This window comes from Camelina sativa, chromosome 8 (genome assembly GCF_030686135.1).
Source record: "Camelina sativa cultivar CO46 ecotype springtype chromosome 8, ASM3068613v1".
Taxonomy (NCBI): Eukaryota; Viridiplantae; Streptophyta; class Magnoliopsida; order Brassicales; family Brassicaceae; genus Camelina; species Camelina sativa.
This window is the reverse complement of record NC_141887.1, coordinates 7,580,131-7,593,115: the sequence shown is the minus strand read 5'-3', so window position 1 is coordinate 7,593,115 and position 12,985 is coordinate 7,580,131. Positions and strand designations below refer to the sequence as shown.

The 12,985-nt window shown below is 38.3% G+C and overlaps 2 protein-coding genes and 2 pseudogenes across 3 annotated transcripts; 1 reads left to right on the top strand and 3 right to left on the bottom strand.

The window, feature by feature from the left end:
- Window positions 1-142: 142 nt before the first annotated feature.
- Window positions 143-5,433, top strand: LOC104706700 (S-type anion channel SLAH3). The gene is made up of 6 exons (XM_010422909.3): window positions 143-464; window positions 2,706-2,897; window positions 3,009-3,557; window positions 3,761-4,531; window positions 4,622-4,653; window positions 4,755-5,433. The coding sequence occupies exons 2-6, from the start codon at window positions 2,727-2,729 to the stop codon at window positions 5,140-5,142; spliced, it is 1,911 nt and encodes a 636-aa protein (XP_010421211.2). The 5' UTR covers window positions 143-464; window positions 2,706-2,726; the 3' UTR covers window positions 5,143-5,433.
- Window positions 5,434-5,669: 236 nt separating this feature from the next.
- On the bottom strand, window positions 5,670-6,941 carry LOC104706699 (septum site-determining protein minD homolog, chloroplastic). Its single transcript, XM_010422908.2, has one exon. It carries the CDS (start codon window positions 6,939-6,941, stop codon window positions 5,958-5,960), a length of 984 nt encoding a protein of 327 aa, XP_010421210.1. The 3' UTR covers window positions 5,670-5,957.
- Window positions 5,670-9,920, bottom strand: LOC104706697 (putative receptor-like protein kinase At5g24010 pseudogene; annotated as a pseudogene). Its single transcript, XR_015564002.1, has one exon. The product of XR_015564002.1 is annotated as a putative receptor-like protein kinase At5g24010 pseudogene (transcript).
- A 781-nt stretch (window positions 9,921-10,701) lies between these two features.
- LOC104709321 (uncharacterized protein At4g02000 pseudogene) lies at window positions 10,702-11,817 on the bottom strand (annotated as a pseudogene).
- Between the last annotated feature and the right edge of the window lie 1,168 nt (window positions 11,818-12,985).

Here is a 12,985-nt window from a genome sequence, read left to right as displayed (position 1 = left end):
ATTTGAATATCTTCCAAATAACATTTGTTTCAGTTTTTGTCCGTTTTCGTATAATGTGGTCCACCACCTAATGACCAATGCTTATAAAACATATCACAACGACTAAAAAATATAATAGGAAATAAAATAACTTGAGATTGTCAATGACGTGATTTGTGACTAGTTGATCAACAAGAAGACGGCCACGTTGAAAGCTTTGAATTACAGCTATACATTATAACAAAATACATTCACTATATATGTTTCCTTAACTGTACTTACGTGAACACTTATTTATAGTACGAAGACGTGTTTTGTTTCTCGCCCAAACCAACTCACTTTTTATTTTTTCTATTTCCTCCTTCGTCTTCAAACCAAAATCCCCATTTTCCTTATCTCTACAAGATACAGAAAAAAGAGAAAGATCTATAATTGTTATTTTTGAAAACACCATTTCTACGGCTGCAAATCTTCAAATTCTCCAGGTTAGTGTTTATTTCATTTCTCCTTCTTTATTTTTCTGGGTTCATTGTTGACAGAGTCCATTACATCACTTTGTTACGAAAATGCGATTCTTCATTTGCATTAATATTGATCATTTACTTGAGCTCTGATTTAGGAGGTCTTTTCTGATGATTCTTGCTTTTCTTAAACCCAAGAATGCTTCAAACACAGAAAATTAGGCTTAAACCCCAAAATGTACAATTGACGCAAGTTTTAATGCGTTTACTGTGTAAAACCAACGTACGTGCAAGGATGTTGTTAAATTTATCGGAGATTCATATTTTTGCTAGTACATGTAGTGATTTTATATAGGATCAAATCGGTTTTCTCAATCGATGAAACAATTTATATTGGTTACCAAGTCGTACGCGTGAATAAGCATAGCATTGTTTGGCCGGTTGAGCCATAACTTTGAAGTGGACCCGATGAGTTGATGGGTACATAGCAACCACACCATACATTTTTGAGATCTTTTGTTATTTTGTTTTTTTCTTTCCAAAAATAATTTTTTTTTTAATGACAACAAAAAGAAAGAAATATATATATATATATATATATATTTATATTGTTTACAGGAGTTTTTGTTTCATAAAAGAAAAAATTAGTTAGCTCTTTTGAATATTTCCTAAATATAGAAAAATTAAGTGTTAATATTATCTAAGAATTATTTGAAACTTGAAAATACAGATTTTTTGAATTGGTTTAGCTTTAGATCATTGACGTGGAACATTCCAAATGAATAGGAAGAATGAATAACCACGTAAAAAACGGTGTATATAAGGATTTATCAATGCACTTCTAAAATTACAGTTTATGTTTTCTAAATTACAACTCAAATTCAGAAACCACAAGGAAAGCTTTTATAATTCGAAAACCAAAAAAATTATGAAACTGTATTTTGTTCTCTTCTTTGTCCTTTCTTGTTGGGTTTTTTTTTTTACTTTATGATTGTTTCTTGATTTGAGGAGAGAATTCTTGGGATCCCAGATGCATGCAAGTAACATTTATAGGTTTCAAGTGCATGCAATTGTTTTCGATAAACAAACAATAGTGTTCTTCTTTTCTCTTTCTAGCCGATAACATCATTTTCCAATACATATAGGGCAAGTGAAGTAAGTGACTACGTATATACAGTCAAATTCCATTCAGCTTAGAAACCACAGCTGAGTGACAAACCACCTAGACTTTGCATATTATTGATATACATATTAGGTAGATGTTATATGTGGAGAATTTAGGTCAAATTGATTTTTAGTGGGCTAAACCACTAGACTTTTCATATCAGTTTGTGATTTTAGTAAATGTAAAACCCAAATTCATTTTTCCAGATCATGTTATAGAGAATTGTAAAGGGAAAAAGGCGAAAATTCTAATGAATTAAGAACTCGCTAGTAGGGCTGAGATTATTATCCGCTATCCGAGGATATCCGTATTTGTATCCGAATCCGCTCCGAAAAAAACGGATATTCGGATAAATGGATACGAATACGGATAGTGAAATATCAGATAAAACGGATACGGATACGAATACGAATACGGATAGTGCTAAATTTCAAAATGGATAACGGATATCCGTTTTTTCTCTGATACCCTGTATTATATTCGGATACGGATACGGATAATCCTAAAATTTAAAACAGATATTCGGTTTTTCACGGATATCCGGTATTAATATACGGAAATCCGGTATTTTTGTCCAAAATACATAGTATTTTATACAAACACGCGGTATTTTAGTCTAAAATACGTATATATTTTTTTTTAAAAAAAATTTACGGATATCCGCGAATATTCGCGGATAATCGAATTTTTAACGGATATCCAAAATTTTCGGATACGGATACGGATAACAAATTACAGATAAAACGGATATAGATATGGATACGGATATTCCAAAAAAACCGGATATCTGCTCCAGGCCTACTCGTTAGAGCTTAGAAGTCCTTTTCACTGGCCAATATTTTATTGTGAATATTCTCTAATATATATATTCTGTTTCCCCTCGCATATGCTTTTTTCAACCATCAAAAAATATATATAAATGCCAATTGAATTGACTTTAAGGGGTCTATACTTATCATCAATCATTTTTGTTAATGAATGAATCAAAATACTACAAGTGAAGTCAGAAGATTAATTTACTAGTATAGACTTTTAAAATAACGAAAAACTCATAGGTGTCAACTAATTAATTAGTATGTAAATATTTGAATTTGTTATAGGGTGGGAGAATAGAAGAAAAAATGGATCAGAAAACAAACTATGCGATTCAAGTAGAAGAAGAGCTTCCAAGTCTACTGAGAAAAGCCACAACAGAAGAAATGGTTGGCTTTGACAATTACAAAGATAGTGCTCAGCCTAGTCCTCACATAATCAGTCGCTTTCATCCTTCTCATAACTCCACGCCTACTTTGGTATATTATTTATTTTTATATATCACTTTCCACATTCGCGAAAATTGGATTATAAACTTATTATATAACTGACTCCGAGCAAATTATGTTACATAATATTTATATGGACAGAATGGTCAAGAAGCATCATCAACATCAATAGACTCAATGGAAGGTCATCATAACTACAATGAGACTCCACCATGGACTCATCAAAGAAAACCATCAATCTCAATGCCAACGTCACCAAATATTCTCATGATCTCTGATCCAACGACATCTTCATCTTCCGAGAACAACACAAAAGGTGGATCCACTGGCAAATCTGTCAAGTTTCTCTCTCAGCCGATCACCAAAGTCTCATCTCTCTACATAGAAACTGGTAAGGGTGACGATGATCGTCGTCGTAGCAATGATAATCATCATCATCATCAACATCAACAACATCAGAGTGGTCGTCAACATCAAGATCATATTCCGGCGACGCACAAGCTTAAAGACAATAGGTACAACTCGTTCAAGACTTGGTCGGGGAAACTCGAGAGACAGTTCACAAGAAAACCAGCTTCTGTTGAACCGGAGACACCAAAACGGAATAACCAGAATATAAATACCAATGAAGCCATGCCTGTGGACCGCTACTATGATGCCTTGGAAGGTCCTGAATTGGAGACTCTACGGGTACGTACCAACGCTTATTTTTTGATATATATATTACATTTCAATTAATATGATTTAGTTTCGATCATATATTAAAGCACTACCGCTCATATAACTCTCTGAAATAACGAATACGGATACAACATACAAGAATTGCGTTAATATTTGTGATAAGCTTTTGCTTTAATGTTTTATAACACTCTTATTTTTTTCCTACGTCGCAGCCACAAGAAGAGATCGTTCTACCAAATGATAAAAAGTGGCCGTTTCTTCTCCGTTACCCGATCTCAACATTTGGTATGTGCCTAGGAGTGAGCAGCCAAGCCATAATGTGGAAGACCCTAGCGACCGCAGAGCCAACCAAGTTCCTTCACATACCTCTTTGGATCAACCAGGGTCTCTGGTTCATCTCAGTCGCTTTGATCCTCACCATCGCCACCATCTACCTCCTGAAGATCATCCTTTACTTCGAAGCCGTACGCCGCGAATACTACCATCCAATCAGAATCAACTTCTTCTTTGCTCCTTTCATCTCTTTACTCTTCTTGGCCCTCGGTGTCCCACCTTCCATAATCACAGATTTGCCGCATTATCTTTGGTACCTCCTTATGTTTCCTTTCATCTGTCTTGAGCTCAAAATCTACGGTCAATGGATGTCCGGTGGTCAACGCCGGCTCTCCCGAGTTGCCAACCCAACGAACCATCTCTCGGTCGTGGGAAACTTTGTCGGGGCCTTGCTTGGTGCGTCCATGGGACTTAGAGAAGGCCCTATATTCTTCTACGCCGTGGGGATGGCTCATTACTTGGTTCTGTTCGTGACTCTCTACCAAAGGCTACCAACCAACGAGACTTTGCCTAAAGATCTTCACCCTGTCTTCTTCCTCTTCGTCGCGGCTCCAAGTGTTGCCTCCATGGCTTGGGCTAAGATTACTGGCTCCTTCGATTATGGCTCCAAAGTTTGTTACTTTATAGCCATTTTCCTCTACTTCTCATTGGTAAGTTTTACATATAATTTTAGCTCATATGTATTTCCTTGTTCAGAAAAGTATTCACTAATACAAATCTTCCCTTTCTTTGATTTATAGGCTGTTCGGATTAATTTCTTCCGCGGAATCAAGTAAGACTTAAGCAAATTACTTCTGTTACGGACCATACGGTTCGGTTTTCAGTTATCCGCTGGCTTAACTTCTTATACACTCTTTATTTATTTCCTTGTAGATTTTCGTTGTCTTGGTGGGCGTACACATTTCCGATGACCGGTGCTGCAATTGCAACCATCAGGTATGCAACAATAGTTAGGAGCACCATGACTCAAATCATGTGCGTGGTCCTCTGTGCCATTGCAACGTTAGTCGTGTTTGCACTGCTTGTGACCACCATCATCCATGCCTTTGTTCTTCGAGAACTTTTCCCCAATGACCTTGCCATAGCCATCAGCAATCGCCCAAGACCCAAACAGAATAGCCACCACCGGTGGCTCGACCAACTGAGAAACGTAAGCTCAGAGAACATCGAGAATTACTTGAAATTCACAGACTCGGACAGCAGTCACAGTAATGATCTAGAAGCTTGCAATGTCAAAATTCAAGAGAGTGACTCGGCGTAATTCGGAAGATCACAAACATTTTTCAACCCCTGATATAGATTCGTATCCCAAGTTTTGGTTTTGATTTGTTGTGTCTCTGACACAAGTGAGGAACTAAGTAACCTATATGTTGCTGTGGTTCTAATGAGCATGTGTGTAAAGTAGTAGTAAACAAACGGAAGGGGTTGTCTACAGTGGTGAAAACGAACAAGTATCTCTTAAACCGGAACTATTTACAATGTGCTGAACCAGAAATCTCATAAGATATGTAAACTTGTTTCGTTTCAATAAATAAAAAGTTTTGAGGGGTTATCATTGTATTAACAGCATGAGATATATGATGATGGACAATATTTTGGTTCGAGTCAGATCAGCTAAGCTAAGAGTTTCAGTTTCAAATAATCTACTTTCAGAACTTAACGGATACCAAAGCACTATACTCAAGCCTGTAGTACAAAAGGGACAACAAAATAATCATCTTACCAATTGGCTAACTAGGGGAAAGTTCTGATCAGATCAGCTAAGCTATTAAAATTCTCAGAACCATATGACATAAGAACTTGAGATATATTGGAAAATCTCAATTTTACATAAACAGATTACAGAAACAGAAATCAAGAACCTTCAAGAAACAAAAGGCATAAGAATCAAAAGCTTGAACTCAGCAACAAACTAGCAGTAGAATTCCACATTGTCCTAGGAACAAATCTATATTCTCAAAGCCAAAGTGACAAAATCTTCAAAAAAAAAAACCTAGTTCCTGTACAAAAGATTTCGATGCATACATACCCGAGGAAGTCCAATTCAGTTTCGATTCGTTCCGATTCATATCCCATTCAGCCGCCAAAGAAAGAAAAGAATCCACGTTTCTTAGGCTCTTCCTCCACCATAACAGCCTTCATACTATCTTGCTCCACGAGTCTCCAAGCTGCCTGCTCAAATGCCAATCCCGCAAGCGTTGGTGGCTTATTCAGAACAAGCGGAAACCCTCGGTTCGTGCTTCGGATAACCTCAGAATCTTCAGGAATCGCACCTAGCAACGACAACCCTAACATCTCCTGCACATCTAACACTGACATCATATCCTCTCCTTTGATCATATCAGTCCTCACTCTGTTCACTATCATCTTTATATCTCGTATTCCATCGCATTCGAGTAAACCCGTAACCCTATCTGCGTCCCGTAACGCTGTTATATCCGGAGTTGTTACAAGAATCGCTTCATTAGCCGGAGTAATGGCCGTTATGAATCCGGCATCGATTCCTGCAGGGCAATCGATGATGATAAAATCAGGCGAACCTTCCGGTCTAGTTTTCAACGCATCGACAAGCCATTCCAATGCTTTGCCACCAAATCCCATCGGAAGTTTCGATCTAGGTTTCGAGATACAAAGCAATTCGAAATTTGACCAGCGCTTATCGCGTACCAGAGCTTGATCTAGACGGCAATCTCCGTTTATAACCTCGACGCAGGTGTAATTGACTCGATTCTCTAACCCTAGGAGGAGATCGAGGTTACGTAGCCCAAGGTCCGCGTCAATGGCTACAACTGAGAAACCGTAACGAGCGAGAGAGAGACCGACATTTGCGGTGGTTGTCGTCTTACCAACTCCGCCTTTTCCGGAGGTGATTACAACGATTCGCGGCGTTTCTCCGGCGAGCTCAGGTTTGCGATTAAATTGAAGAACGGATCGTATTGGACTCCGTCTGCTGGGGTTTTTGACGAATCTTGGTGAAGATGATGTTAGAGGATTGTGTGAGAGCGACGACGGAAGCAGAAGAGATTGATGATTCGTGGAGAACAATCTCAGAGACGCCATTGATGATAGTGCTGCTTCAGCTATGTTTCGCTGAGCGTTGTGGCTTGAGAGTTGAGAGGGTTTACGGTTTATCAAGAACTTTTTGAGATTCCGGTTTTTAATTTCTCCACTCTAAACCGGTTAAAGATTTAACCAAACACACAAATTATGTGTTAGTTCTACCGGTTTATTATGATTCATCCGTTTTACAAACAAATGGCGAAATGAACAATCAAATACTCTACAAGTTACAAAACCAAACAAAATTATACCAAATACAAACCGAATTTGAGATACCGGTACACCGCTTTGATTTACCGGTTAATGTATTGTGTCCCCTCTATTTTTATCTGCCAGCGTTGGTCATTAGCTGAGAGAACACTTGGCTGCTACTGATTATGCCTGAAGTTCCATCATCTGCACTGTCCCTCTCTGTGTTTGAGCCACTATAAGGACCTCGTCGAGCCGTTCCTGAACCGGTATCGTCTCCATTAACTTCTTCAGGCTTGTCTAATGGTCCGGATTCTTGAAGCTGAAGCACATGTTCCAAATTCCACAAAACATCACCTATCGTCGGTCTATCCACGCCATAATCCGCACAGCATTTCTCTGCAGTTTCAGCGAACTTCTTTAATGAGCACGGTTTGATCTGATCAGCGATATTCGGATCAACGATTTGATCGAGCATTCCTTTCTTTTGCCACTCTATTGCCCATTCTGCTAAATTCACTTGCTCCCTGACAAGCAACGGATCAACAGCTGGTCTAGCGCAAAGAACTTCGAATAGAACAACACCAAATGAATAAACATCGGATTTATCCGTGAGCTGTTGTCTTCTGAAGTATTCAGGATCAAGATACCCGAAGCTTCCTTTAACGCCAGTGCTCACATGTGTTTCATCAATACAAGGACCTGATCTTGAGAGTCCAAAGTCTGCAACTTTGGCTACATAGTTGTTATCTAGTAAGATATTGGTGGATTTTATATCCCGGTGGATGATTCCTTGCGAAGAACCGGTGTGAAGGTAATGAAGACCTCTGGCTGCACCAATGCAGACCTCAAGACGTTGTTTCCAAGACAAAGGCGGGTTGGTGGATCCGTATAAGTGACTTTTGAGCGGTCCTTTATCCATGTACTCGTAAACCAGAATCATCTCAGACTGTTCTTCGCAGTATCCAACAAGCGAAACCAGATGGCGATGACGGATCTTAGAGAGAATGGTTATCTCAGAGAGAAACTCTGGTAAGCCCTGTCTTGAACCAGGGGAGCCTCTCTTCACAGCTACTTTGGTGTTGTCTTTAAGAGAGCCTTTAAAGACCATCCCAAATCCGCCAACTCCGATTACTAAACTTTTGTCAAAGTTATTGGTTCCGGATTGTAACTCCGCGAAAGAGATTCTCAGAGTTTGATAGCCACTAGAACTAATAGTTCTCTCAGTTGTTCTACTGTTAGAACTGCCTCTAAACCTCCTCAACGGTGTCCATCCAGTGCTCTCTGAATTCCTCGTCTTGGTGTTCTTGCGCCTGCACATGCACAAAACACACAAGAAGAGTAGAGACAAGAACACAAATCCTCCCAAAACCAAGCCAACCACGATCCAAACAACACTTCTCTTTCCAGACCCCTCTTTAACACTCACAGTCACAGGACTCACAATCCTCATGATCTCAACTCCATTCAATAAAGCATTAACTCTCGACGGATTACTAAGATCAGACGGTCCAACACTAATCCTCAACATTCCAGAACGATCAGACTCAGCAACAAAATCAACGTACAAAGGAGAAGCAAGCACATGGAAGTTAAGCGTGGAGAGATCAACATCTTTATACGCAAGATGATCATTGATAAAGACATTGAAATAAAGCTGGTTAAGCGAAGTACTCACGACATCACAGAAATGCAAACGAACCAAATGTAGAACCTGTTTTGAATCAACAGGGAACCCCCAACTAATGTTAAACCTTGCCTGCAACTCCTGATTATCTCGGTTCATCTCCTGAGCAGTCATGTAAACATTATCAGGAGCAATCTCTCTCGTGGCACCACCTTTCTGATAATTAGGAGAATGAGTAGTCCAAGCACGTTTCGCAGCAGCTCTCAACAGAACATAATCGTCATCAACAACCCAAGTCCTCCACAATGTATCATTAAACGGAGTCAATTTCGAACCACCAACGTTGATTCTATGAACAGTCTCAAGAACTTGAGATGACAAGTTACTGAAGATTTGAGCAGAGTTAGGGATAACAAGCTTAGTTCCATGATCAATTATAAAATCAGTAGGTGCTGAAAACACTTCAACCGCATTAACAAACCCAAATCCAGAAGCTTTAGAAGGGATAAACGAAACCTCTAAAACAGGATCATCGATTTTGAGTACGAATTCTTTAACGACGACGGAGCTAGCACCGAAACTGTTCATCACGGAGAACCCATTAAACAAAACTCGAAATTTCGCAGACCTTAGGTCAAAGCTCGAAGCTTTAAAAGGCGCGAAATGGAGACGGATAAAGTGAGTGCCTTTGCTGGTGACTTTGAATTTGTATGACCCTCCTCCGGTGGGGAAAACACGAGCCGTGTGGTATAAAACGGGTGAATCCGGAGATGGGTTCGGGTCAGAAACCGAAACGGATCGATCGGTTGAGAGAAAACTCGAGCCGGGGTTGAAGGAGTCGCTGAGAAAAGAACGGATTGAGAAGAAAGATGTGCTCGTATTAGCTCCAGAGTTAAGAAGGTAGTTATCAGTTGGAGTGAATGAAGAAGCGAGACAGAGATGAAGATGAGAGAAGAAGAAGAAGAAGAAGAAGAAGAAGAAGAAGAGAAGGGTTTGGATTAGATTTATTGGAAACGCCATTAGAGTGAAGCTTTTGGGGAGAGGTTTGAGAAGGTTTTTGTTTCGATGATTGATGTTAAAGGAGAGAAGAGAGTGCGTGTTTGCTGTCGCTTCTCTGTATTCATTTTTCTTTTTTTCCCCCACTAAAGTGTGAGTGAAAGAGGAAAGTGTTTGTGAAATCATTATCGAATTCTGTCAAACAACAATGGGAAACCAAAGGAAAGGAAAGCTTAAACCTGCTTTTTGTTTTTTGTTTGTGATTCGGTGGCAATCATTTTCAAAAAAAATTTTGCTTTTTTATATAGTTTTGATTTTTTTTACTGATTTGGTAAAGTAAATAAAAGGAAACTTTAGGTTAAATCATTTTCTTAAAGCTATTAGTAAGCATGTTTAGTTCATTTTTAGTCATGAGATGTGTTTTAGACTATAAAGAGAACAGAGAATCTCGTTGATTAACCTTGGTGATTAATTGATTATTGTGGTTTTGATTGCTCAACGCCTCAACCAACAAGGTTCTGAGTTTTTTTTTTTCCTTCAAATCTGATTTTATATAACATAATTCAAAATTACAACCGTGGAAGCTTCCACTTTTCACCTATTACAAAGGTTGGATTATCACATGATGAAAGATAATCTCATTGTTGCATAACTCTAAGTGGCCAACGCCTTTTCCTTCTAAAGTTAATTCTAGATCAGTAAACTAACCGATTAAACTAAAAAGATGAAACAAAGATCAGTACACACTGATCTGCAACCATTTTTCATCTTTTACCTGCAAGTAGATAATCATGATCCAAAAAATTCTAACCATACATGAAAAGTAAACAAACTTTCTACTATTCCTGCTTTGAAGATAATGCAGTTTCTCAAAAAAACCTTGACAGTGATTGCAGAATGACATTATCTCTTTTTTGGAGGTATCTGAATTCCTCCACCTTTGTACTCTTAAACCTTTTGCTTTAGTTTTCTTTCTCTATCTTTAGCTATCTCAGCTCTTGGATGTTTGGATGACTCTCCTACTTCAAATTTGGATGCTTCTCCAATTTCTACATTTTTTAAAGCTTTTGAAGTGCTTTCATGATCATCGGATGGAGTCACATTAGAGCAGTTTGAGGATTGTATTCTGAGACTTGACGCCCTTTTTGGTTTTGGTATTGGTACCGCAAAGTGTTGAACATTTTCAGCTTTGAAATCTGGAAAGTAAGGAGAAGCAGTCGCTATTTCCTCTGGATTAAGAGGAGGGGTATCCACTCTTGGAGGTTGAGAAATTGGTGCTAGAAATGATCTATCTGATATCTGAGATTGTGAATTGATATTGTCCCTGTTTAACACATCATTCTCAACAACTCTATTCTGATCAAGTCTTTCGGAGATTGCAGGGTTAACTCTATTAGTCGAGATACGTTGAAGGAATGGACACTGAATCCTATGGTGAGTCATTCTGTAACAGTTACTACAGATTCTCCTAAGACGCTCATACTGAAAGCTTATCATTGTTGTTTCTCCAGATCTAAACCTGATTCTTCGAAAGAAGCGTAGACAATCAGTAATTCCAAACCTTATTCTTACTCTGATACACGCTATCTGAGTTAGTTGTTGCTTCATGAAAATCCACTGTCACTATTTCTCCAAGTCTTTTCGCTATAAGCTCCACTGTCTCATCAGAAACATATGGCAGAGGGATGTCACAAATTTGAACCCAGAGATCGATAGTAGTTAGAAAATCTAAGCTTGGAAAGTCCTCCCATCTTTGGAAAGCAACAAACCAATTATTGAAAACCCATGGTTCCCTTCTTTGCACTGAGATAAGATCTATTTCTGATTGAAAAAGAAACTGAATAAAAGTACCATCCAGAACTCTTCCATGAATCTGTGAAGCAAGACCGCATGACCTTGGTAGAGAAGATATCACAGTCTGAAGATTCTGAACAGTTGAATTCAGTGGTATAGCGATCAGACTTAACCTACCGCTGCTGCGTATGCAGAATGAGGGATGAGTATTTCTGGATCATCACGTCCCAAAACCAAGTTTTGAATTTCATTCCACATCTCGACAACCATGAAAAGGTATTTAAAAAGAAAGAAAAAAAAAAGAAAGAGAAGATGAGGTAGAAAACAGAGAGAAGCGAAGTATTAGGTAAAAAGGTTAACTACGAGGGTATATAAGTAAAAGAGATATATGAAAAAGAAATAAGAAGATACTTAAGAGGAAGGTTTGCTAATATCTAATATATAAAGAAAGATTTATAAAAATAGTAGAATAATATTATAAGAAGTTAAAGGAAGAAAAGGTTAAAAACCAAAGAAGATAACGAAGAAATTTTCACATTGATAAAAGACCAGTCAACAAAGACTAAATCTTATCAAGGAGAAAACTAAGGATAATATAAGAAAAACAACCTCTTCATGCAAATGGCCAGACAAGAGGACAAAAGACAAACCTTTCACCTTAGGTAATTTTAAGTGGAGATACCATTCCTCTTATTGAAGTTACTTTCTGACAAAACCGACTCTGATGGTCTTAGACAGTCAAAGAGGAAAATATGTACCCTTCCACTTCATCTGCAGGTCAAACCCTGTTTGAGAAACACTCTTGTCTATACCTAGTCTCCGTTCTTTTAACATACTCTTTAACAAATACCTCTGATAGCCACTTAGGATGACCACTAGCAACATAGGATTGTAAACGTAATCCTTTTATTACACTATTTGCTATTTCAAACGCTCCTCTGTTACAGCTTGGAGGTTCCATTACCATAAACCAATTAGATTTATCTTTTGTAAAACTTAACAACTCTGCAATGTGACCTATTATAGCTGGCCAATCTTTCGGTTTATGGAGAGCTTGAATGATCTCAAAAGAGGATGCTCCAAAAGTAACTCTCTGTAGATGATGCTTACTCATGCTATCCAAAGCCCATGTCCAACTTTTTAATTTAGCTTCAGTAATAGAATGTAGCTGGGTATACGCTCTTCGGCTATGAATTAAGACCTTTCCATTTGAATCTTTGACCACCCATGATGCACCTGATAAAACCTTTTTCCTAGACCAATCAAATCCAATGTTGCATTTAAGATCTCCTATCAAAGGAGGGGTCCAAACATTTTGTTGAGATTGATTTTGCTCCTTGTGAGGTTCATTATATTGAGCAATCCACCGTGCGTGAGCATCTTCAAATGCCTTTTCCACTATTTTATTTGCCCAAGCTCGCTTTCCTTCAAACAACAT